This window comes from Rhinoderma darwinii, chromosome 10 (assembly GCF_050947455.1).
Source record: "Rhinoderma darwinii isolate aRhiDar2 chromosome 10, aRhiDar2.hap1, whole genome shotgun sequence".
Classification (NCBI taxonomy): domain Eukaryota; kingdom Metazoa; phylum Chordata; class Amphibia; order Anura; family Rhinodermatidae; genus Rhinoderma; species Rhinoderma darwinii.
In genome coordinates this window covers 69,778,011-69,805,306 of record NC_134696.1, presented here as the reverse complement: position 1 = coordinate 69,805,306, position 27,296 = coordinate 69,778,011, and the positions used below count along the sequence as shown (strand labels likewise).

The 27,296-nt window shown below is 44.6% G+C and overlaps 1 protein-coding gene across 1 annotated transcript in view; it reads left to right on the top strand.

The window, feature by feature from the left end:
* The window catches only part of LOC142662112 (NXPE family member 1-like), a 181,266-nt gene that overhangs the window by 131,894 nt on the left and 22,076 nt on the right, over nucleotides 1-27,296 (top strand). Inside the window, exon 4 of the mRNA XM_075840055.1 lies at nucleotides 18,180-18,398. Coding sequence (XP_075696170.1) covers nucleotides 18,180-18,398 — 219 coding nt within the window. The remainder of the gene's footprint in view (nucleotides 1-18,179; nucleotides 18,399-27,296) is intronic.

Sequence of the window (27,296 nt, the reverse complement as noted above, 5' to 3'; positions counted from 1 at the left end):
GTGCAGTCTGGTTTGGGGGTCTCTGTACTGGAACCTTGTACAGGTACATGGGTACTGGTGTGGCATCTCTCTTGTCTTGTACTTGACACACAATATGTTGCTGCTAGATTGTGCCCTGCTCTCCCCCTTCTGAGTGTTTGCCCAAGCAGAGTCTTAGGGAGGCCTCCCAGATTTCTTCTAGCAGTGCCGCATGCCGCAGTACTTCTGGAAGTGTGGCAGTTGAAGAGTGGGACACTGGTATAAGAATTATCCAGGTAGAGGTGGTAACCCTGGTCCAGCAGCACCAAATCACACACAATTTTTGCATTAACTCCCAGTAAGGGGGGTGCATTCTGGGGGCTGAATACTGGTGTCCTTCCCTTCATATATCCTAAATTTGTAGGTATATCCTGATGCACTCTCGCACAACTTATACATCTTCACACCATACCTTGCCGTCTTACCCGGAAGGTACTGGCCGAATTGAAGCCTCCCTTTAAAATGTACCAAGGACTCATCAATAGAAATACACGTCTCGGTGGTGTATGCTTGGGAAAACCGGGCACTGAAACGGTCTAATAGGGGTCTCCATTTATACAAACGGTCAAAACTGGGGTCATCTTGGAGTAGGCAATGCTCATTAGGAGAAGCAAAGTATTGCCTCATTTTTTAGGCACCCCCATCAAACATCTCATTTTAGAAACTAGACCCCTCAAAGTATTCACAACAGCATTTAGAAAGTTTATGAACTCTTTAGGTGTTTCCCACTAGGGGACTTGAGGGCAGGAGGCCCTGATCGCTATTCTAATACACTGCACTACATGCGTAGTGCAGTGTATTAGAGCTGTCAGCTACTCACTGACAGCAAGCATAGTGTAGGCTTCCGTCGATGGCATAGCCAGACGCCATTGTTTGGTGTCCGGTTGCCATAGTTACAATCACCGGCTGCTATCGTGTAGCAGGCCGGCGATTGTAGCTTAACCCCTAAAAAGCCGCGATCGCTATTGAACGCGGCTTTTAAGGGGTTAATCAGCGGGGACACAGCGATCGGTCCCCGCTGTAGGAGCTGCGGCATCTGCTGTACGAGACAGCAGCTGTCACAGCTCCTGTATATGTCGGGAGGACAGCCGAAATGGCCGTTACTCCCGTGACGTACTATTAGGTCATGGAGCGCGAACGATACAGCTACCATGACCTAATAGTACGTCCAGGAGCGGGAAGGGGTTAAACATTAGAAAAAACAGATTGTTGGTGGTCTGGCAACTAGGAACCACACAAATCTCGTGAATGAGGAGGACACACACCTTGGTTTCAGTGACATCATAAGAATTGACAACACCTTTAAGCACATTGTAGTTAACAGGTGTGCCTCTCATATGCATTTTCTTTAATGTTCTTTACAATTAAAAATGATTGAGTCTATTTATCTTCCAAAGAATTTTTTGGACACACCTAACCAAGGTAGTACATTATGGTTACGACATACTTTGTTTCAATTAGAGCTATAAAAGAGGACCTAAAAATACAATATTTGAAGCAGCACAAATCCCGTTATCAGGAGCAGTGTCACGCTGTAAAATCAGACAAACCCAATGTGACGTAATGTAATCTTCAGAAAAAGCATGGTGAACAGCAGCACACGTCTCCCAAGTTTCAATCAATATGTTCTTTTATTAGTCAAACATCCAGTAAAAAAATGGCAACGTTTCGACCTGTGACAAGTGCGAGGGTCTTTCTCAAGCCCGAGAAGCTTGAGAAAGACCCTCCACTTGTCACGGGTCGAAACGTTGCCATTTTTTTACTGGATGTTTGACTAATAAAAGAACATATTGATTGAAACTTGGGAGACGTGTGCTGCTGTTCACCATGCTTTTTATAAAAGAGGACCTGTCACTAGGACATAGAAAGTGTCACCTTACTACCGCTGTCTCCTGGACTCCAGCGGTGCTTTCATTTAATTTTTTACATCCACCTGTTCCCATGATATGGCCCCCATTTTTTTTTTGTGCCAAATATGGTAATGTATCGCTTACAATCTCGCCATATCATGGGAATGGGGGCCGCAGAAATTAAATTGAAGCACCGCTGGAGTCCAGTAGACAGCAGTAGTATGGTGAGACTGCTATCTCACGTTCTATGACCTACTGACAGGTCCTCTTTGAATCCACATCATTGCATATTAATGGTGCAGGATTGTTGGGTGTAAGAGGCTGCCGGGCACCCAAGGTAGAAGACAGGTGGTCATGCGCAGGAGGGAGCTACTAGGTCTTAATCACGTCTTTGGTTTAACATATAGAGACGGTATAGCTGTATATTGTAAGTACTAAACAAGGCTTATACATCGGGCCTGAACAGTTGACAACCTGGTGTAAATAATTCCTAGAAAATAAAGTGTGCCATTTTTTTGAAACTATTAGGGTAAGTTCACACATAGCGTAAATACTGCAGATTTTCAGCAATGGATTTTGTGGAAAATGCGCAGCACAATACAGTACCTGCAAAGTGGATGAGATTTGAACAAATCTCTTCCACATGCTGAGCAAATGCTGAGCGGAAAATACGCTCAGAAATTGACCTGCGGTGCGTTTTTTTAATCCGCAGCATTTCAACTCTGTTTACGTAAGCGCTTATGTGTTATGGGTTTTCCCCAATGGGGAGGTAAAACATGCAACAAATAGCAGATGTTGCAGGGTTTTATTGCGGCGGAAAAGCAGCGATTCCACCGCCAAAAACGCAACTCAGAAAAAAAAATCTTATACTTATATTCTGTTTGTTCATCACGGCCAGTCTCCTGGGATGAACTTTTATCCCATGGGACTGCTGCAGCCAATCATAGGCTGTAGCGGTCACATGGGTTGAAACGTTACCCCAGGGCTGCGGAACGTCATGATGTCAGAGGGACGCATCACCATAGTAAGTATCCTTTTTTATTTCTGTGCAGTTTTCCACAATTTGGTGCGGTTTTTCGGCCAGATTTACACGTGGCTCACAGGACGGATACGATGTGTGCTTTTATACAGCGTATCCACCCTGAGTGAACATACTTTTAATGTCTCATGGGAGCGTTTTGTCAGAGTTGGGTGACATGTTTATCATAGCAGATATGTCAGACCTGGACCTGGTGTATGGCTTTTACCTGATTTAGAATGGTCTTTAGTATTAGAAACATTTATCATGAACCTTGTCATATTTAAAACAATATATTTTCATAAAATGACTGACAGTTGTCATATGATGTCAAACCTGCCCCCAAGCAACAGTACTGTTAAGGGTGTATTAACACGCATTCTTTTTCGGTGCGGTTTTCGTGGGAATACACTGTAAGGCTACATGCACATGCTGAGTATTTTGCTGTGGAAAATACACATTAAGGGCTTATTCAGACGAACGTATAATAGGTCCGTGCAACGCGCGTGATTTTCACGCGCTTCGCACGGACCTATGTTGGTCTATGGGGCCATGCAGACTGTCAGTGATTTTCACGCAGCGTGTGTCCGTTGCGTAAAACTCACGACATATCCTATATTTATGCTTTGTTCGCGCACCACGCACACATTGAAGCGTGATTCGCGCAACAGCAGTAAAAACTATGAATGAAAACAGAAAAGCACCACGTGCTTTTCTGTTTACAAACAGAGTGTCATACTGAAAATCACGCAGCCACGCATCATACGCGGCTGACACACGGAGCTGTTATGTACCTTTTGCGTGCTCAAAATGCAGCGTTTTTTGCGCGCGCAAAACGCACACGCTCGTGTATATCCGGCCTAAAACTGCAGGAAAACGCAGGAAATTTGCAGATAAAAAAACGCACCTAACTGTGAATTTTTCAATGCGTTTTTTGGTGTGGTTTTTACTTTTTGATGAGTAAATCGGTGTGTTTTCATTCTGCGGGTTTTGGTGAGATTTTCCTTACAACTGGACAAATACAATTCGCATGTGGAGACGCAAGTGACTTGCTGAGGATATTATAATACGCACCGCAGGTCAATTTACGTGCAAAGAAAAAAATGCAGCGTGTACATGAGATTTCCTGAAAGTTCATGTACTTTGCTGGCACTGTGTATTACGCTGCGGATTTGCCGCACGCAAATAAGCGCGACGAAAGCGCACGTAATATCTATCGTGTGCATTGAGCCTAAATCTGCCCCATTATCTTTCCTATTCCTAGTTACATAGTTTGAAAAAAGATGTGTGTCCCTTAAAGAGGCTCTGTCACCAGATTATAAGTGCCCTATCTCCTACATAATCTGATTGGCGCTGTAATGTAGATAACAGCAGTGGTTTTTATTTTGAAAAACAATCATTTTTGAGCAAGTTATGAGCTAGTTTTTACTTTTTACCAACTGGGCGTTGTACAGAGCAAACTTGATTATAGCAAACTTTATGCACACCTGCGGATTTTCTTCCGTTTTTAGGGCTGATTCAGACGAACGTTGCGTTTTTGCGCGCGCAAACAACGCAGCGTTTTGCGCGCGCAAAAACCACTTGACAGCTGCGTGTGTCATCCGTGTATCATAGAGATGAGTCTAGTCGACGCCCGTCACTGTCCAAGGTGCTGAAAGAGCTAACTGATCGGCAGTAACTCTTTCAGCACCCTCGACAGTGAATGCCGAACACAATATCGAGAAACCTGTTAAAAAAAAAGAAAAAGTTTGTACTTACCGAGAACTTCCCTCCCGGCCGTTGCCTTGGTGACGCGTCCTTGGTGACGCGCCTCTCTTGACATCGGGCCCCACCTCCCTGGATGACGCGGCAGTCCATGTGACCGCTGCAGCCTGTGCTTGGAAGAAGCCGGGAGTTATCGGTAAGTCAGAACTTCGTATATTGGGATCGGAAGTCACTGTCCATGGTGCTGAAACAGTTTAACTCTTTCAGCACCCTGGACAGTGACTTTCTCCTGACGTCGCGTACCGGAAATTTTTTTGCCGGGTTCGGCCAAAACGAGTTCGGCCGAACCCGGTGAAGTTCGGTTCGGTTGTCCGGGTTCGCTCATCTCAAAGACACTCCGTTTGGATGTTTGGAAACAGAAAAGCACGTGGTGCTTTTCTGTTTACATTCATCCTTTTGACAGCTGGTGCTCTGTTTCAGTCGGTTCGCACGGAAGTGCTTCCGTGCGACCTGCGTGGTTTTCACGCACCCATTGACTTCAATGGGTGCGTGATGCGCGAAATCCGCGGAGATATAGAGCATGTCGCGCTTTTTGCGCAGCTGACAAACGCTGCGCAAAAAGCACGGACTGTCTGTACTGCCCCATAGACTTGTATTGGTTTGTGCGTGGCGCGTGAAAACCACGCGGCCCGCACGGACCGAATACACGTTCGTGTGAATCCCCCCTTATGGTAATTCCGCTGTGGTATCGCTTTTCAAACCACAACACCACTCAAGTGCAGAATATATGCTCCCGTTGAAATCCATGGGCCAAACACGCAGCATCTCTGCACAGCATATGCAACATAAATTGACATGCTACAGAATTGAAAGTCGCACAAACAGAACACTTGCCGCACGACTTTTCTGCAACTGCATCACTGTAAATGCTGCGGAATTTTCACACAGAATTCCGGAGTGGAAATTCTGTAGTGCTTAGGCCAGGATCACATATGCAGTTTTGATGCAGTTTTAGTGGCAGTTATTCACGCAGTATTTTGAGCCAAAGCCAGAAGTGGATCGAAAAGGAAGGAAAGTTAAGAAGAACACCTCAGATGCTGCGGTCGCGATTGACAGCAGCATTTGAGGGGTTAAACAGCCAGTAACAGCACAATCACTGCTCACGGCTGTTAGGCCTTATTTACACGAACGTGTTTCACGCGCGTCACACGGACCTATGTAACTCAATGGGGCCGTACAGACAGTCCGTGATTTTCACGCATGAGGTCAATGGGTGCGTGAAAACCATGCACGGCACATGGACGCACTTCCGTGTGCCGCGCGTAATTCGCGCTATAGTTGTTAAATAAATTAAGGAAAAAAAGCACCACATTCATTGCAGTTTCTAAGCATCAAAACCGTGTGTCATAAGGATGGCATACACGTGAAAATCACGCAGCCACGCACCGAACACTTATGACACATGGAACTACAACGCGTAAAAAACACAGCGTTCGTGTGAATTTCACCTTAGTCCCGGGTGTCGGCTTTAAAATACAGCCGTCATCCGCAGCATATGGAGCACGCTCCAAACATTACCCCCCGCACCCGGACGTAATAGCACGTCAGGGTGCGCGAAGGGGTTAAGCAAACTGCAGTAATGACAAAGCAAAATGGGAACCATCTTTTAGTAATAAAATGGTGCTCTATTATTTTATATAAACAGGATTTACCAGTTTTTCTGTAAAACTTCGCAGCGTATACGACCCGTGGGAACCTAAAGGCAGGAGACCCTGCAGAATTTCTGCAATAGAAAATCTGCAGCGGAATCTCAAAAAAAAATGCAGTTAAATAAGTCACAGAAATCGACAGCAAACAGCATTCGACTGCATTTTTGCTGCGCATTTTGCTATGGATTTAGTGTCATGTACTGATTATAGGAAATTCCGCAGAAAGCCAAGTCTTAACTTTTCCGGCGGAATTCGCAACTGACGCAAAAAAAATATCATATTTATGTTTCATCCCATGTGACCGCTGCAGCCAATCACAGGCTGCTGCATCACATGGCCTGCAACGTCATCTTAGGAGGCTGGCCTACATGCAGAAATGAGGGAGGGGGTGAGTATGAATGTTTTTTTCCCCAGTGCTGCATTTCGCAGTGGAAATTCCGTTCTAAATACCATGGTTTTTTGGACTGTGGTGCGGTTTTTTGGACAGAAGTTGCTGATTCCAGCTGAGAGTATGTTTGAAACTCGGCCAGTACCCGGCTCCATAACATACCTCGAAATCCCAGCCAATGTAAAACCGCATCTTGCCGCGGAATGCGAAGCTGGCGGCCATCCGGGCGCACGTCCGCCCGCAGTGCCCCCCAGTGCACAAAAGAATGTCCTAACAGCCAAACTAAACATGGGCGATGAACTGAAATGAAAGGACAAACAAACGCAAATAAAGGCCATCCGAAACAATTTACAAACTCACAACAAATGAGGGCGCACGTAGGTCCTAAACCTATTAGACTCCCAGCGGCCAATGCGACGCACACCCTCGTCATCCAACCCCCAACGCCCAGCTTCCATAGCCGCGCCGATCCTGAACGAGTGAGACGAGTAACACCCATTCCCAACTCCAACCTCAGCCAAGCATTTTTTGAACACTGCATCAAATTGATACCTGGACAGAAACGAGCCATTCTCATGGCAGAGCAATGGCGACTCAGGCACGCTCGCCACGTGGCTTGAACACAACCATGCAAGCAACCGGACACATCGCCGACCCGGGGAGAGCAAATAACACTATCCGCTTACCCCGTCCCAACTGATCAGTCTTAGACCGCCGCACCAACAACTCGAGTCTATCCCCGTAAAGACCCACGTCCGCCTGTCGCAGTCCCCCAGCCCTCGCCGTACTAGGAGAGACCAACTCCCCAATTCGGAGTGCTCCAAAAAACGCGAGGGAAAAAGCCAACCGAAACAACTCTACCTCATAAGGTGACTTACAAACAGCCCCCAGCGATGCGCCCAGCGAACCACGGAGGGCAAAAGACACGGGTCGCCTCTGATCTGCTTCAGCCCTGCCTCTACGCAAACCTTTCAAAGCTTGCCTTACTAGAAAATGCTTGGACACATCCTGTAAACCCCGTAATTTTAATCCAAACGCCAAACCCGCAATGAAACGATTCACCTTAGCCAAAGAAAATCCCGCCTCCCAAGCAGCCCCCAACCAGTACAGCAATGCTACTGTGATCACAATGAGGTCACGTTACGCCTTGATCTCCATGCAGGTTCAAATCAGGTGTGGGGGGGGGTGCGAGCTCGGAGAAGCAACAGATACACTGAGACGTTTCTCAAGGTAAAAATCCTTCTGACTTTATTTAACCGTAGTGGTTGCATTTATAGCATCAGAACAAAGAACATTCCATAACATATGAGTCATCTGTATATTCAATCCTTACATCCTTCTTTCCCATAAAGCCCATTGGTGGAGCACCAGGTATTCCCTTAGGTTTCCTTTATGCTTAGGGGGGGGTTGGTCAATTGATTGACCACCATCTGTTTGCAATTTCAAGGGACGGCAAAGCAGCTGCAAACTATTTCCTCTCTTAACCCTTCTAAAATATTCATTCTATTGTAACACGTGTTCTCCTTTGTAACCTTTCACTCCTTGGGGCCCCAGATACATTATACATATATTTATACCATAACAATCCCTCCTTTTGTGATTTTACCAACACCTAAATTCCAATGCTACTTCTATCTCCTGATAGCAAGGCTTCGTTCCATTTCTTCACTTGATTCACACAGGTATGTAGGTGGGGTAATCTCACAACACTCTTTCATCATAATGTATAGGCCTCTGATTGAATGCTTCCCTTATTTTGCAAAATGTATAACAATTGAAACATGTAAGCAATATAAACAATATTATGAAACATATCAAGGGTTGGAATAACACATGCAGTATCTTAGTGGCAGTGGGGGAAAATCCTGTAAATATGTCATACCAGTGATGGGCACTAGCAACTTTTATTGCTGACGATAAATTTATTACTTCCCTAGCTGCTATTGTAGCCAATACTTTCACTTTACTTAGAGTTACATTATGGGCTGCTATCAATTTCTTTACGTCTTTAGACTTTTGTAACACTTGTTTTAACTCTTCCAGTGGCAAACTAAAGTTTCCATAGGGCAAAGGTTCAGGTACCCATACAGTGGACATTATTTCTTCTAAAGTAGGCAGGAACACTATAGTTTGGTTCCCCCAAGTCAAATGCGTCACATTGTATAGACATCCTGAAAATGGTCCTGTGAGATTAAACTGGCTAAGGGTCTGCTTGTCGTTAGTTATTAAACATACATGCTGTGGACCTACTTCAATATATACCTGTAGGTTAGCTTCTGGGATTATAGTGAGTGCGCATACATTATCCTGGTGCTGCATTAGACAGGGTTCATATATCCCTGGCTGCTGATGACATACATATCCTTGCTCTGTTAACTGGCACAAATCTATATTCCTGGTCTTATTTTGAGAATCTATGTGTGTTCCTTTCATTTCCAGGATACAATATTGTCCTAATAATGTCACCGGATCAATCATTACCATTGGCATAACAATAAATTTGCATAATAGAGTAGGATTTTTCACATGAAATGCTATTAGTCTTCCTGCACACCATTTAGGTGTACACTCAGTATACTCAGGCTGTAACAATAACCACGTATCATTTCTCTCTCCTATGGGCAGAATGTCTGTCCATTGCCTAACATGACTACTAAACAATTTATTCTTAAAATTATTCATCTGTTCTTGTTGCCACATCGTTTTAAGCGTACATACTGTCCAATTTACTAAAGTTGATACATTCTGTAATGTTCTATATTCGGTTAGCATACTTTCATTAAAAACATTTAGAAACAGTTCATCTATAGCTAACCCTTTTTGCTGTAAGTGAAAGGTAGTAGGTAACCATGACGCACCTATCCTTAATGCAGTAGATGTGTCATCTCCCACTGAGTTTCATTTGTTCATAACTGTTTCTACCTGTATACCATTCAATACTCCTAATCCCGTTCCTACCCCTCCTAATAGCGTGTCATACCATTCTCTTTTTTGTCTATGACAGCTGGGGGATTCAGGGAAGGAAATATTGAAGTGTACATTCTCTTTCTGCTGTTGGGTTACAGCGCTCTTACAAGTGTGTGGGATTCTTTCCAGACTTTGTACTGTTATATGTGGCTTAAAACTATCTCTTAAAATTGTTATCAAGAATACAAAATATATTCTATTTCTTATTTGGCTATTATTCATACATAATATCATCCCATCAGTTTCTTTTATTACAATCGTAGAGTTGAGCCTCTCCTTGTTGTATCTTTCATAAGTCTTATTTATCATTTCATTTCTATTTTTACTGGTTGTATATTTCTGTAGATACTGTAAATCTGGTTCATAACAACAAAACAACAGCCCCGGCGTCTCTTCTTGTATGCTAATGTTGGCTGTTTTGTCTATGTGAAGGTACACAGTCCCTCCATGTGGTCCTTTTTTCCAAGTCCCTTCGGTTGTAGTCACATTTGTAGTATAACACGGGGCATTGGCCTTACAGGTGTAGTTACCCTGCTTTCTATCCACTGTGGCATTCGCCCACCCTGTCCTGAACTGTTCCAGTGATTCTGTACTGATTATGTGTACAGGAGAAGCAGTTCTGCCTTTTTGTATAAGAGCACACGCAACAACCGCCGCAACAACCGCAAAGATCTTCATTCTTCTGGCTGAAGAACCTTTTTACAATGACTGGCGTGAATCCAGCTTGCCTTTCCTTCGAGCTTCACTGAGGTGCTTGTAACGAGTAGGACTTGAAAAGGACCATCAAATCTTGGGTCTAGACTTTTCCTCACGTGTCTTTTGACAACGACCCAATCTGCTGGTTCTAGCTTATGCGTCCCTTCAACTGAATCAGGATCTGGAATGGAAGCAAATACTTGTGCATGCACCTTAGTCACTTGTTTGTTCAGCGTTGATACATAATCTGTTAGTCTACCATACTGCATTTGGAGCACCTGTGGAAAATAACATCCTAATCTGGGAGCCGACCCAAATAAGATCTCATATGGGCTGAGACCTGTTCTTTTTGTGGGCGTGTATCTTACTGAGAACAAGGCTAATGGTAGACACTCGGTCCATGGTTTCCCGGTTTCTACCATTGCTTTTTGGATTTTCAATTTGAGAGTCCCATTTAGTCTCTCAACCTTCCCACTACTTTGTGGATGGTATGGTGTATGTAGGGCTTGACTTATGCCTAGAGCTGACAACACATGGTTCATGATTTCACCCGTAAAATGATTTCCTCTGTCGCTCTCGATCACCTCTGGAACTCCATATCTGCACACCACCTCGTTGATCGGTTTCTTTGCTGTGGCTACGGCTGTAGCTTTGGTTACTGGAAAAGCTTCTGGCCATCCTGAAAAGAGATCAATACAAACAAGCACATACTCATAGGTACCAACTTTTGGTAATTGAATATAGTCTATCTGTAGTCTCTGGAATGGGTAAATTGGTCTGGGTGTGTGCTTCTGTGGTACTTTTACAGTTCTTCCAATATTATGTGTTGCACAGATCATGCATCCTTGTGTAAAACTGCTGGCCATCACACTAAACCCTGGAGCATACCAGGTTTTGTTAACCAAGTCCATCATTGCCGTTTTTGACTGGTGTGTCTCTCCATGTGTTATCTGGGCCATCATTGGGAACATTGTCTTAGGCAGGCACAGTTTATTCTTGCATTGCCAGAGGCCATCTTTTCGTAGCGTTGCTCCTTGGGCCGTCCACTTGTCTTTTTCTTCTTTTGTTGCTTGTCCTTGAAGTTTTTGCAGTAGTTCCGGGCTTACAGCTGGTCTTGTTTCCTCTGGATCTTTTATCTGACATATGGCTGCTAACACGGGTAGCTTCTGTGCTGCTTGCTTTGCCGCTTCGTCTGCCAGGGCATTTCCCCTTGCTTCTGGTGTGTTGGCCGTAGTGTGAGCTTTTATCTTTATTACTGCTACCTCAGTAGGTAACATCAGGGTCTCCATCAAGTATTTTACAAAGTCTGCATTCTTTACAGGTGTACCTGCAGAGGTCAAAAATTGTCTTGCCCTCCATATGGGGCCATAAGTGTGTGCAATCCCAAAAGCATATCGAGAGTCAGTGTATATATTTGCTGTCTTTCCTTCTGCATGTTGGCATGCTACTGCCAGGGCCTTAAGCTCCGCTTCTTGTGCTGAGCGGGACGCTGGTTAGGAGGCTGCTTCTAGGACTACATCTTCGGTGGTTACTGCATATCCTGTAAGAAAAGATCCTTCTACACAATACCTTGAACCATCCACAAAGAGTCTGGGTTTTGGAGTGGGGTATCTTTTACATGTGCAAACCCCACTGTTTCCTGGGCCATAAGGGCCATACAATCATGTTCATCAGTTTCAGGCAAAAATTGTGACCATACTTTACCTACGTCTTCTCCCCCTTGCTCCAAAGGCAGTAAGGTAGCTGGGTTCAATGTAGTACAGCTATGGAGTGTGACCTGCTCAGGGAGAAGAAGCGCACAGGTTAATCTTAGATATCTTGCTGTTGACAAGTGCTTCAGCTGTACTTGAGTAAAAATAGCAGTAATATCATGTGGTGCAAAACTTGGACTGGAAATGGCAGGACCAAATCTGAGGCCTTGTTTAACATTGAATTTACAGTAATGATAGCTCTCACACATGATGGGGAACCTCGGGCCACAGGGTCTAGTCTAGCTGAATAATATGCTACCGGGCGCTGCTGTGGTCCATGACTTTGTGTGAGAACTGCAGTGGCATGTCCATTTTGTTCAGTACAGTACAAAGTATATGCTTGCGTAGAGGTACTCCATGGATTGGTGTCACAAGCCGCTACCAAACACAACTCCTCCTCATTCAGCTGATAATCCACAATACTTTGAGAATCTCACTTTTATCAGGTTCTGCAAATACTTGATTAATACAAAAACAAATAAAAATAAAACATTCCTAAAAACTTTACATCAAATTAACAATGTCCAGACAAGTTTTGTTTTGCCTTCTCCCTCATCTAGATCCATAAAGACTCGTGTGAGTGATGTCACCTCGCCTCCTGTGTAACTTTGCTGGAGGGGGATGGTCTCTTACACATAAACCAAAATTGTACCTGATCAGTTCCTTCACCCTTCCCCCCTTTGTGGACTCTGCGAGAGTGATGTAGCAGAGTTCAAAACTACATCTCAACATAACACTAATTTAACCCCCTGTAATGTACAACAGCCTGAAACAAAAATGACTTTTTCCTGACAAACATGTTATCTTTACAATGACATAATTTCTATGTGAAATCAAAAATAGAACAATTGTAGTTAGTTATTCAATAAAACAGAAAATATTATCTCTGATAACATTAATTACTGCAAACCAATAAACAGTATAACGGTGGGGGCACATACATTTTCAAAACCCCGTGTCTCACAGTATCTGTAGTTTAATACATCTGAATTATCAAAACACATGAAATCTGATCACATCATAACACATAAATATCGTAACTTTTATAACCAACAGCGCTTGCGCAAAAGAGAAGAAATGTATTTCGGTTTGTAGACATTACTGATATATATATATCTCAGCAGTGCATACTGAGATCCCTTTGTCTCATCAGCCCTGCAGACTGCACCCAGTCAGCCCCCCTCCTCCTCCTCCCAAACACAGCACACTTTAGGGGGGAGGGAGGGGGGTCACAAACTCATTTCTCACAACTTCTCACAATCTTAACACTTTCAATGCCGGCAAAACAACATACGTATCTGCAATCATTTATCACACCATTGTACAGGAATTATCTACGTTAATGTTTAACAGTACAATCTGACGGCCACCATCTCTATATTATGATTACGTGTTGCTTCATCAGTGAACTAGACTGGAACTTCTGTAAATAGAAAAAACACTACAAATGACAAAATTAACAAGGTGATTATTTCATACTGATTTGGATGGGCCGGGCGTGGCCACATCAGGGGCAGGGGGGGGCAGCCTCTCCCATTGGAAACAGTGCGCAGGGGGTTTCCCACCAACAATGAGGACACACTCAACATGAGGTACGGACGCCATTACCGGGCGTCGGCTGGATCAGCATTTAATGTTGTGTCCATTCATTTCAAGAACAAGATTACATTTCTTATCTCACTAGCAGCTGTTCTCCACCTCCCCCTTCTCTTATCACACTAGTTGATTCTAAATTATACCATATGGGAATTTACTATAAGGTCATTTGCAACATTAAAACAACTACTACTTCTATAACTTCCTTTGCTTTAAACTTTACTTTATAAAATATGAATTTCCTCTGACAACCTCCTGCACTTTTACTTCAGTGTATTAACATTACATACATTTGTCTCTAAAAGATACTAAAAAGATCTATGAAGATAATGAATATACAAAATAACTGAAATTATTAAAGTATATATTCTATACTGACTACTATAAAGATACCTTAGGCTCTTTGTTGCTTTCTAAAAGATGCTACAATCCATCTACTCCAATCTGCTTTGTCATTTGACTCTGTGATTCTGGATTTACAATCCCCTAGTAAACTTACACCATTTTAACCGGTGCTTGCTCACCCATATGCCATACCTCAACCTACTCTGTAATCTGGTGATCGGCCAGACTCTCGTTTGCCGTGACTGTTGCCCATAGCCCTGCTATGATGGAGGGGACTCATACCCTTCTCTCTCAGTTTTTATCTTCACTAACAAACACTATGGCTATTGGCTGTTAGGGAAAGTCCCACACTACCTACGTACACTCTGTATACACTATCCAACTGAGCCAAATTACAACCAACTAAACAATAATCCCACAAAGGATCTGCTCATTATATCATCTATATTTTTCCAGATCTAATCTTCCCGCTTTTCCCATTCCACATGCCTTCATTAACTGATTCGTTCCTTGCGTTGCCTTTTTACCTTCTCTTTCTGCTACTGCCTGTTTGGCTGTCAGTCCTTGTGGGTGCTCATCTCGTAATAGGAACACCAAGTTCCCCATTGTTCACTAGTTATAAGTGGTCGCCTATGGGCAGACCCTAAGTTACGTAGGGGGTAATTTTCCTGATAGGTGAATTTCTTTCTCACCTATTTTAGACAGTTACTTATCCCCTCGAAACTTCTTAATAGGAACACCAAGTTCCTCATCTTGTGACTGTAAGTGGTGGCCTTTTTTGGCACACCCTAAGTAATTCAAGGGGTAGTTTTCCTGATAGACAAATTTCTTTCTTGCCTATTTTCGACAGTTACTTATCCCCTTGATACTTCTTATTTTGTTACAGATTTTAGCTACTGACAGATGAATTTCTTTCTCATCTATTTTAGACAGTTCTAATTTCCGTACTTACTCTTCTACTCTGGCCAGAGAATCTTCCCCTTTTACAGTCCTTTTATAACTAGCTTACTTTCTTCGTCTGAGACACCACTCGAGTACGTGCCCTCCGCACCATGACAAATATTCCTAATCCAAATAACAAGGCAAACGTAAAATCAAGCTGTTCTTTTGACATGCCGGATTATCAGATTGCACAAAATTCTGGAATTTTGAGCTGAAAATCAGTGCATGATAATCTCCGCAAGTACCTCAATGCTGTACACACATTTTCGGCATTTTTCCGGATTATCAGATTGCACAAAATTTTCGATTTACGGGCTTAAATTTAGCCTATCATAATCCCCGTAGTCACCTGAAGCATGTACACATGTTTCTGGTAATTTGCCGGATTATCGGAAGTTTTTTTCCAAAAACAATTTCCTTATTCTAAAATGCATTTGTGACACAAAACTGGGTTTCTACAACATTCATACAAATACTGTCATGGAGATCAGGCACTTTATCCTGAGGGTAGGATTACATATAGACTTGACCAGATTTTTACACTAAAAATACCCTCATGTGGCCCCTCTATCCCTCAGGAGTACTGCTGGGAAGGTGACCTACCAGACAGGAAGGTGCAGAGCAGAGTTTGTAAGAATTAAGTCTTCTTACCTTGCTGCAGCAGTGGTCTGCACGTTCCTTCGTCCGGGTGGTCGCCACTCTAGTCCTGGGAGATCCCCTAGGTGGGGTGCCGTCCTTCTGGTCAAGTCCCTGTTCGGGCGCCAATTTCTGTGATCGCAATGAGGTCACGTTACGCCTTGATCTCCATGCAGGTTCAAATCAGGTGTGGGGGGGGGGGGTGCGAGCTCGGAGAAGCAACAGATACACTGAGACGTTTCTCAAGGTAAAAATCCTTCTGACTTTATTTAACCGTAGTGGTTGCATTTATAGCATCAGAACAAAGAACATTCCATAACATATGAGTCATCTGTATATTCAATCCTTACATCCTTCTTTCCCATAAAGCCCATTGGTGGAACACCAGGTATTCCCTTAGGTTTCCTTTATGCTTAGGGGGGGGGGGGTTGGTCAATTGATTGACCACCATCTGTTTGCAATTTCAAGGGACGGCAAAGCAGCTGCAAACTATTTCCTCTCTTAACCCTTCTAAAATATTCATTCTATTGTAACACGTGTTCTCCTTTGTAACCTTTCACTCCTTGGGGCCCCAGATACATTATACATATATTTATACCATAACACTACCAACCTGTCTTGTTCCGTGATGACGTTACCCAACACTCTTACCAACTCCTCCCACTGCTGCCAACAAGCTGAATAAGCGTTCCAAGTCGCACTCGCCAACGACCGTTCAATCAACCTGTCCACGGGACCGAAACCAGATCCCAGAGATGCTCCGGACAAGCCACACCGAACGAGAAAGCGCTCCCACTGCGAGCGAGAAAGAGCATCAGCAATACAATTGGAAACTCCTGGTACATGCACCGCAACTACCCACGCGTTTAGCGACAAGCACACCAACACTAGGTAACGCAACAACTGAACCACAGGTGGAGAAGAGGCCGGAAAATTCTGACCGCGCTGCGACTCATCCAGCTCTCCATCTTCTAGATCCTCTCTCGCTGCCGACTGGTACTCACATCGACATCTCAGACATGGGGACTCCGATACGCTGGCCGAGGGGCCGGCCACCTGCCGCCCGACCGTAGGGACCCAGACCTCCGACCGGACCTGTTGCCTCAACGTCGTCGTTGATCTTGGCGTCCTCCCCGATGATCTCGAGGAAGCCTGCCCCCTGGCCGGCACATCACCATGCGGGGCGGCCGTGGACTGCACCCGGCATACTGCGGCTGAAGGCGGGGGTGTGATAGGGAGCCCGGCCTGCGACTCCCTGTTAACCGCCGAGCCCCGTCGCGGCTGGGGATTCCTGCCAGGACGCAGGCCCTGGGAGGAGGCACCCGTCCCAGCAACCTGGCCTGCAGCATCCTTAGAAGGGCTCCCCCTGTGACGCCGGGCCCGCGGGGCCATGTCTGGGCTCAGACGCTCTGGTGGACGGGACCGCCGGGAGCGGCGGGGTGACCGGGCCTGAGCCACCGCTCTCGACGACGCCTTCTGTTTTATCGGAGCAGGGGCCACAGGGATCATCTCTTCCCCAGCTGATATATCACTAACGCCTGTGAGGAGGACGGGGGAAGGGGGCGCCTCTGTGCCAACTGCCGACACAGAGCGCGACGGGCCTGCCTCAGGGATCCGGGCTAGCGCTGCAACTGTCTCTTCCAGCCAGCCCGGATCGTGGAACGCAGCTGCAGCCTGCAGCTGCACGAGCAACGCGGCCGGAGAATACCTCATACTACGGGGCAGTGAGAGGTAAGTGCACTACAGTCAGAGCTCCGTTCACTACCTGTTGTTCCTCCCGCTGCTTCCGGCTCAATGCCGAAAACAGCGGGAGGAACAGATACCTCCCCCATGTCCCCTCCCCTCTCCGTCTCCTCCTTTCCCTCCACTAACATCTCCTTTCTTATTTGCTCCCTCTTCCTCCTATGGCAGTCATGGAGGCTTTGCCTTAAGCCCTCCGTGCTGCCGTCCAGCCTCGTCTTTTAAATAGTAATTGATTTATTTCAGTTGGATTCCGTTTGCATCCGTTCGCTAGGTTTCCATTTTTTTTTATGGAAGTGAGGCAGACTGTCAAGTTAGAGTTTGCTACAATGGCAGTTGCATATGTTGGTGCTATAGGTTTAGTTTATATGTCGGGGAACACAGCCTTATATACTAATAAAATGTAAATAAATCATCTCTCCAACCCTTTAACATTTTGACATTTGAGCAGTGTTATCAGGTGAATTGGGATGAATGTAAGGGACATTATTTTAATCTGTATGACCATAAAGATTATATATAATTATTTTGGATCATTTTTATATCATTAAAGGGTATGTTGTTTTTGACTGTTAAATTAACCTATTGGAAAAAATATTTTTAATGGAGAGGGCTCATACATGCACAGCCATTTCTACAATAAAAAGGACTGTCTGCGCCAGATCCCCATTAATTTGGCACTTGTCACATTCATAAACGTTTTGATGCATGTCCTTATTGATGCATGTCCTTATAGTATCCTTATAGTATGCCTTTGTATCTGTGATGCACATTTCTAATGCTAAGGAAAAAAAATAGCTGCTTCTTCTATCTATACAGGTTTGAGTTTACAGAAGAAAGAAAACTGCACAACTGGAATGGGCTTAGAATATCCCAGTGGATATGTCATGGAGGAAATCTGGTACCCCAAATCATGCACAATGAAAACCTATCACAATATGGAGGAACTGAACACATGCATGAGGGGGAAGTTCTTTTACATGTTTGGGGATTCGACAATGCTTCAGTGTATTAGATACTTTGAAAATAAGTTAAAAAGTAAGTGTTAAACACTAGACCTCAATGTAGACAAAATACATATAAACTGATCTAACATTGTAATTGTAAGGGTATGTTCACACACAAACTCAAACTCAAACTCAAACGTCTGTAAACAGGGCCGCCATCAGGGGGGTATTAGGGGTACTTCTGTAAGGGGCCCGGCCAGTGGCCCGCGGCATGAGGGGGCCTGTGTCGCCCGCCGGCACGGGCCCCCACCATGGCTTGAGGCTCCGCTAGCAGCCGCTATGGCTGCTACAGCGCGACGCCACTTAACACTACGGCAGAGCAGGGAGGTATCTCCCCGCTCTGCCATTAAACAAAAGACATGTATCCCCTATCCACAGGATAGGGGATACATGTGTGATTGCTGGCATTGATAGGGAGAATGGGGGACTGAAAGTCCCCTGAAGTTCTCCATCACAAACCTCGGACTTCCGGGGTCTGTGTCGGCAGCTCCGTAGAAATGAATGGAGCGCTGGTCGCGCTTGTGCGCATGCGTGACCAGCGCTCCTTTCATTTTTATTGAGCTGCGCAGATGCCGGAAGTCAGAGGTTAATCATGGAGAACTTCGGGGGACTTTTGGTCCCCCATTCTCCCTATCGCTGCCAGTGATCACACATGTATCCCCTATCCTGTGGATAGGGGATACATGTCTTTTGTAGGACCCACTGTAGGTCAGATTTTTTTTTTTGGGGAGGGCTGCATGGCGTTACCTACAGGGGGGCTGTATAGCGTTACCCACAGGGGGGGCTGTATAGTGTTACCTACAGGGGGGGCTGTATAGCGTTACCTACAGAGGGGGCTGTATAGCGTTACCTACAGGGGGGCTGTATAGCGTTACCTACAGGGGGGCTGTATAGCGTTACCTACAGGGGGGGCTGTATAGCGTTACCTACAGGGGGGGCTGTATGGCGTTAGCGCCATACAGCCTCCTCTGTAGATAACGCCATACAGAGTCCCCCTGTAGATGACGCCATACAGCCCCCCCTGTAGGTAACGCTATACAGCCCACCCCTGTGGGTAAGACTATACAGCCCCGCCTGTAGATAACGCCATACACCCCCCCTGTTGAGAATGCCATACAGCCCCCCCGTAGAGAACGCCATACAGCCCCCCTGTAGAGAACTCCATACAGCCCCCTCTGTAGAGAACTCCATACAGCCCCCTCTGTAGAGAACTCCATACAGCCCCCTCTGTAGGTAACACCATACAGCCCCCTCTGTAGATAACGCCATACAACCCCCACTGTAGAGAACGCCATACAGACCCCCTTGTAGAGAACGCCATACAGCCCCCCCCTGTAGAGAACTCCATACAGCCCCCTCTGTAGAGAATTCCATACAGCCCCCTCTGTAGGTAACGCCATACAGCCCCCACTGTAGAAAACGCAATACAGACCCCCTTGTAGAGAACGCCATATAGACCCCCTTGTAGAGAACGCCATACAGACCCCCTTGTAGAGAACGCCACACAGACCCCCTTGTAGAGAACGCCATACAGCCCCCTTTGTAGATATCTACAGAGGGGGCTGTATGGCGTTATCTACAGAGGGGACTCTGTATGGCGTTATCTACAGAGGGGGCTGTATGGCGTTATTTACAAGGGGGGCTGTATGGAGTTCTCTACAGAGGGGGCTGTATGGCGTTAAAGTTGTGTATAAGAAAGTTTGTTACAATGTATCAGTCAATCATCTGTGAGCTAAACGCAGCAACAACACAAACCCCTCTCCTGTGCTGGACTCCAGGCAGATGGCTCTTATCTACACTGATACATTGTAACAAGACCATCGGCTGTGAAAGTAATAAGCCAGGACTGGTTTTAATGTTCTCATTCACAGACAGCAGGCAGAGATCTTGAAAATCATGAGGAACTGAAGAAGGAAGACAGAAAGCTGCAGAATGTCATTATACTGTAGGCTGGGGTACTGCACCACTCCCATGGAATTTATACGTGTAAGGCTATGTTCACACGGAGTATTTTGACAAGTTTTTTGACGCGGAAACAGGGTAACAAAACTCGGCAAAAACGGCCCGAAAATGCCTCCCATTGATTTCAATGGGAGGCGTCAGCATCTTTTTTACGCGAGCAGAAAAAGGGGGGCCCACAGAAAATTTAGCTGTATGGGGCCATGAAATTCCTGTCTGTAAATACGGAGCTGTTTTCAAGGGAAAACCGCTCCTGATTTTCAGACTTTTTTAAGCCACTCGCGTTTTTTACGGTCGTTTTTGGAGCTGTTTTCAAAAGAGTCTATGAAAAACGGCTGCAAAAACGTCCCAAGAAGTGACCGGCAATTCTTTTTCGCGGCCGTTTTTTTTCAAAACGGCCGCGTTAAAAAATGGTCAGTCGGAACAGAACGCCGTTTTGCCCATTGAAATCAATGGCCAGATGTTTGGAGCCGTTTTTCTTCTGATTTTTCGGGCGTTTACGGCCCAAAAAAACATCTGAAAATAGTCTGTGTGAACATACCCTTACACTTTTTTTCTAAGACAGCAGCAGCAAAGATGATGTGGAGCATTTTCTTAATATACTTGATAAATCTACAGTCTCCTTTCCTTTAGAACTAAACACAGTTTCCTTGCTCTCCAATGCAAATACTTTTTTGCTGCTTGGTGACTTACACTAGGGGTGAATTCTGATGTAATAGAAGAAATCCGCCACAGATTTTGTCACGAATCCAAGGCAAAATCTGCATGTGTTACATATGTATTTTGCCGCAGATCCCCTGTGGATTTTACCCTATAGATTGAACGGTGGATTTCAATAATACCTGACAGTAATGTAAATTGCAGTAGATTTGTGGTGAGGAATGCGCACCACAAATATTTGGAAAATCCGCCATGTCTGAACATGGCCTAATGGGCTGCTCTAAATGTGGCTCTTACTCAGGCCAGTGAAAACAGTGTAGAGCAGCATACAGATCAGCCCTCTAGTGGTAGCAACAGGCAGCAAAGGTTTTTACAAGTGTGTGTGTGTGTGTGTGTGTGTTTGTGTGTTTTGAGGAACACTGTAATGCCGCTCTATACTGTACTATAGCAGATGAACACCATAGCATAATCAAGTAAATTGGGAAGTCATCTATGCTGCTGATTGCAGTGGCAGCCTTACATTAAAGGCTTGTTTACACGTTGCTGTGTGATATATTACGTCTGCATGCATTCGTTTTACTGTAGTGGCTATATACTATACAGTAGTGATCAAGAGTTAAAATAGAATCCTATGTAAAACCATGGTCACTAAGGCACACCGTATTCTGTTGTAAACAAGCTGAAGCATTCTCTTCCTTATGCTCTTGTATTTGTTCTCCATTGCAGTACTATTTTGTTTTGTATTGAGAAGGCAACAACAGTGATGACATCAAAAACTGTTAACTTAAAGTGTACTTATTATTTTAGACAACTTCTGACATGTCATAGAGGCATGTTGGAAGTTGTCATAAGTAGGGTGCCAGTATCCCATGAATTACTAGAACAAGGGAGCTGCAGCGATCTTCTGAATGGAGCCCCACTCCACATTCATTATAGTGATCGGTGACACCCCAATAATGATATGTATCTATGGTATGTCAGAAGATGTTAGAATTAATGGGTATATTCAGGGCCGGCCTTAAGTTGGATGGCACCCTGTGTGGGATTATCTATTGCTGCCCTCCACAAACAAATGAACCACATATATAGACACGCACATGCTCGAACATATATACTGTACATACATAGAGGCACATATTTAGACATACAGGAAAATATACATACATAGAGTGAAGGAAATAAGTATTTGATCTCTTGCTGATTTTGTAAGTTTGCCCACTGTCAAAGACATGAACAGTCTAGAATTTTTAGGCTAGGTTAATTTTACCAGTGAGAGATAGATTATATATAAAAAAAAAAAAGGAAAATCACATTGTTAAAATTATATATATTTATTTGCATTGTGCACAGAGAAATAAGTATTTGATCCCTTTGGCAAACAAGACTTAATACTTGGTGGCAAAATCCTTGTTGGCAAGCACAGCAGTCAGACGTTTTTTGTAGTTGATGATGAGGTTTGCACACATGTTAGATGGAATTTTGGCCCATTCCTCTTTGCAGATCATCTGTAAATCATTAAGATTTCGAGGCTGTCGCTTGGCAACTCGGATCTTCAGCTCCCTCCATAAGTTTTCGATGGGATTAAGGTCTGGAGACTGGCTAGGCCACTCCATGACCTTAATGTGCTTCTTTTTGAGCCACTCCTTTGTTGCCTTGGCTGTATGTTTCGGGTCATTGTCATGCTGGAAGACCCAGCCACGAGCCATTTTTAATGTCCTGGTGGAGGGAAGGAGGTTGTCACTCAGGATTTGACGGTACATGGCTCCATCCATACTCCCATTGATGCGGTGAAGTAGTCCTGTGCCCTTAGCAGAGAAACACCCCCAAAACATAATGTTTCCACCTCCATGCTTGACAGTGGGGACGGTGTTCTTTGGGTCATAGGAAGTATTTCTCTTCCTCCAAACACGGCGAGTTGAGTTAATGCTAAAGAGCTCAATTTTAGTCTCATCTGACCACAGCACCTTCTCCCAATCACTCTCAGAATCATCCAGATGTTCATTTGCAAACTTTAGACGGGCCTGTACATGTGCCTTCTTGAGCAGGGGGACCTTGCGGGCACTGCAGGATTTTAATCCATTACGGCGTAATGTGTTACCAATGGTTTTCTTGGTGACTGTGGTCTCAGCTACCTTGAGATCATTAACAAGTTCCCCCCGTGTAGTTTTCGGCTGAGCTCTCACCTTCCTCAGGATCAAGGATACCCCACGAGGTGAGATTTAGCATGGAGCCCCAGATCGATGTCGATTGACAGTCATTTTGTATGTCTTTCATTTTCTTACTATTGCACCAACAGTTGTCTCCTTCTCACCCAGCGCCTTACTTATGGTTTTGTAGCCCATTCCAGCCTTGTGCAGGTCTATGATCTTGTCCCTGACATCCTTAGAAAGCTCTTTGGTCTTGCCCATGTTGTAGAGGTTAGAGTCAGACTGATTAATTGAGTCTGTGGACAGGAGTCTTTTATACAGGTGACCATGTAAGACAGCTGTCTTTAATATTGGCACCAAGTTGATTTGGAGCGTGTAACTGGTCTGGAGGAGGCTGAACTCTTAATGGTTGGTAGAGGATCAAATACTCATTTCTCTGTGCACAATGCAAATAAATATATATAATTTTGACAATGTGATTTTCTTTTTTTTTTTTTATATATAATCTATCTCTCACTGGTAAAATTAACCTAGCCTAAAAATTCTAGACTGTTCATGTCTTTGACAGTGGGCAAACTTACAAAATCAGCAAGGGATCAAATACTTATTTCCTTCACTGTATCTATACCGACACAAATACACACACACACACACACACACACACACACACACACACACACACACACACACATAATGGGTCATATACAAATACATATGGGTAAATATATAGACTTACAGACCCAAATACACCCACACAGGAACATATATACACAGTACAGATAGTGCAGCAGATGTTACCTGCAGTCCTATGTAACACCACAGATAACAATGATAACTCTCTGATTACATATAATGTGGTGGATGTTACCTGCAGTCCTATGTAACCGCCCAGATAACCCACAGTGAAACACTCTGATTACAGATAATGTATTAGGCTGGGTTCACACGACCTATTTTCAGACGTAAACGAGGCGTATTATGCCTCGTTTTACGTCTGAAAATAGGGCTACAATACGTCGGCAAACATCTGCCCATTCATTTGAATGGGTTTGCCGACGTACTGTGCAGACGACCTGTAATTTACGCGTCGTCGTTTGACAGCTGTCAAACGACGACGCGTAAATGGACTGCCTCGGCAAAGAAGTGCAGGACACTTCTTTGCCACGTAATTTGAGCTGTTCTTCATTGAACTCAATGAAGCACAGCTCAAGATTTACGGGCGTCTCAGACGCCTCGTATATTACGAGGAGGAGCATTTACGTGTGAAACGAGGCAGCTGTTTTCTCTTGAAAACAGTCTGTCTTTTCACACGTAAATGACAGCTAGCGTGTGAACATACCCTGAGTGTTACTTGCAGTCCTATGTAACACCACAGATAAGACACAGTGGCAAGTGCAATATTGTTGGAATGAACATCCGCCATACATACACATATAGAGTAAAGGGGTTGTCCGGGTTTAAACTTTTTATGTGGCAGCAGGAGAGAACAACTGCTTTAAAGGCTATGCACACCTTTGAAATCATTTTATTGTATTATTTGAAATAATCAGTCAGTGTGTTTTGTGCAACTTTCTAAATACTTTTTATTAACAAAGGTATTTACTTTTTGAGATACAGTTGCTTTGTATTCTGTATATAGAGCAGATGTATCTAGCGCTGAGACCTGAATCTGTCAGGTCAGTGGGACTGATGGGTTTAATGTCACCAGGTTCACCTGTTATCCATCACAACTAAGTTATTAACTGACAGAGACACGCAGGACCCACTGACACTGAACCAGTCAGTCCCACTAACCTGACGGATTCAGATCTCAGCGCTAGATACGGCTGCTCTTTATACAGAATGCAAAGCAGCTGTATCTCAAAAAGTAAAAATATTTTAATAAGGCTTCATTCACATCTGCGTCAGGACTCAGTTCAGGCATTCCATCTGAGCTTTCCGTTAGAAAAGGAACCCTGACTGAAACAAGCGGAAACCATAGATTTCCATTTGCATCACTATTGATTTCAATGGTGACGGATCCAGTGCCAATGGTTTCCGTTTGCCTCCGTTGTGTAAGGATTCTGTAATTTTGACGTAAGCAATTCCGTAGTCAACTGCGCTATTCATTCTGTCAAAATGACGGAGCCCTTGCACAACGGGGACAAACGGAAACCATTTGCATCGGATCCGTCACCATTGAAATCAAGGGTGATGCAAACGGAAACCTAAGGTTTCCGTTATTTTCAGTCAGGGTTCCATTCTGATGGAAAGCTCAGACGGAACGCCTGAACGGAGCCCTGACGCAGATGTGAATGAAGCCTTAAATGTAATTACAAAGTCGCACCAAACACTGATTTTTATTTAAAAAAAATAAAATATTTCAATGGTGTACATAGCTTTTAACGTAAACTGAACAGGGCTTAAAAAGGCAACAAATGGTAAATGTGCACTATGAAGGCACTAAATTCTGTGCCCATTTGACATTTATTAACACTTTATTGTCTTTCAGTGATATCATGGTGCCCATTTGCCACTTTTTGCCCATTTGGCGTCCATCTGCTTGGTGGCCCCTTGATGCCCATTTGCCATTTACTGCCCCTGTAGCCTTTAGCATATTTTGTGAGAGAAGAACAATAAAGGTTCAACAAAATGTCAAATGGGCATCAAGGGGGCACTGAATAGGACACTAAAGGGGCAATAAGTGGCAAATAGGCACCAAGGTGGCACTGAATCCTCTGTCCATTTGCCATTATTGCCCTTTTTAGACTCCCATCAGTGCCCCCATTCAAACAATGCCCACAGTCATTCACTGACCTGCTGGGCTTCTGAGAAACGCTGCCTGCTGGAGCCTACAGCAGAAAATGTTTCCTCGGTGTCCCCACCAGCCCTGAAAACGCATAGGAAGCGTGGTGTCTCCTCCCTGTCTTGCGTCCTGAATGATGTAATCACGCCTGTCTCGTCATTCAGGACGCAGGATAGGGTGAGCGGTGGCCAGGCTGCTGGGTAGCCAGTATTGGGGTCGCTGCAGTAAGTGAGTGACAACTGACCCGCAGGCGCCCCGAGTAGTGGCCACGGCACGGGGCATGCACACCCGGTGGCGCCCCCCTTAGAGTGCGGCGGGTGGCGCCCTGTATGACCGCACTGGTCGCACGTACCTAAGGCTGGCCATGTATAATTTAAGTTGAGTTAGCATGGCATATCTTTTTAGTGCAATATTGGTGTGGAACATCGTCTAAAGCTCTGTGCACATCACATTTTTAGCCCCTTAAAGGGAATGTGTTGCCAGAAAAACATGTTTTTTTAAAAAAAATTAAACATTTAGTGTGTGGGTGATTAAACATTGTTCAAATTTTTTTTATTTTTTTGCACGAGTCCAGGAAATATTATAAATTATTTCTAATTTATAATACTACCCATTTTTGGTCACTAGATGGAGCTGTTCCCAAAATTGCAGCATTGCAACGTTGGGTTAAAAGCCCTCGCTCTAGTGAGCTCTCAGCATCCCCCCCTCCTTTATCCTGGCTAGTGCCGGGATAAACGAGGGGTTTGAAAGGTTTAACCTCCTACACTGTGTGTCGCCATTTTTTGAGGTAACCCACAGTGTAGTAGGTTTACATACAGTAGTAAACACACACAAACACTAACATACATTGAAATCTCTTACCTGCTCCTGCCGCCGCGGCTCCCTCCGGCCCGTCCGCTCCCTTTGCTGCCGCTGTTCCATGTGCACAAGTCCGGAAGCCGCGACCGGAAGTAGTAATATTACTGTCCGGCCGCGACTTCCGGTCCACAGGAAAATGGCGCCGGACGGCGCCAATTTCGAATAGGACTGTGTGGGAGCGGCGCATGCGCAGTTCCCACACAGACGCCGTACACGGCAGTCAATGGGACGGGAGCCGTTCACAGTCCCTATGGGACTGTGGCTGCCGTATTCCATGTCTGTGTGTGTCGTTAATCGACACACACAGAAATGGAACAAAAAATGGCAGCCCCCATAGGGAAGAAAAAGTGTAAAAATAAGAAACAGTAAAACACAAACACACAAATGAAAATAAACGTTTATATTAAGGCACTAACATCTTTAACATATAAAAAAATTATTTGTGATGACACTGTTCCTTTAACGCTCATTGACGTACTATTACGTCATGGTAAGCGCCCTGTTCGCGCTCCATGACGGA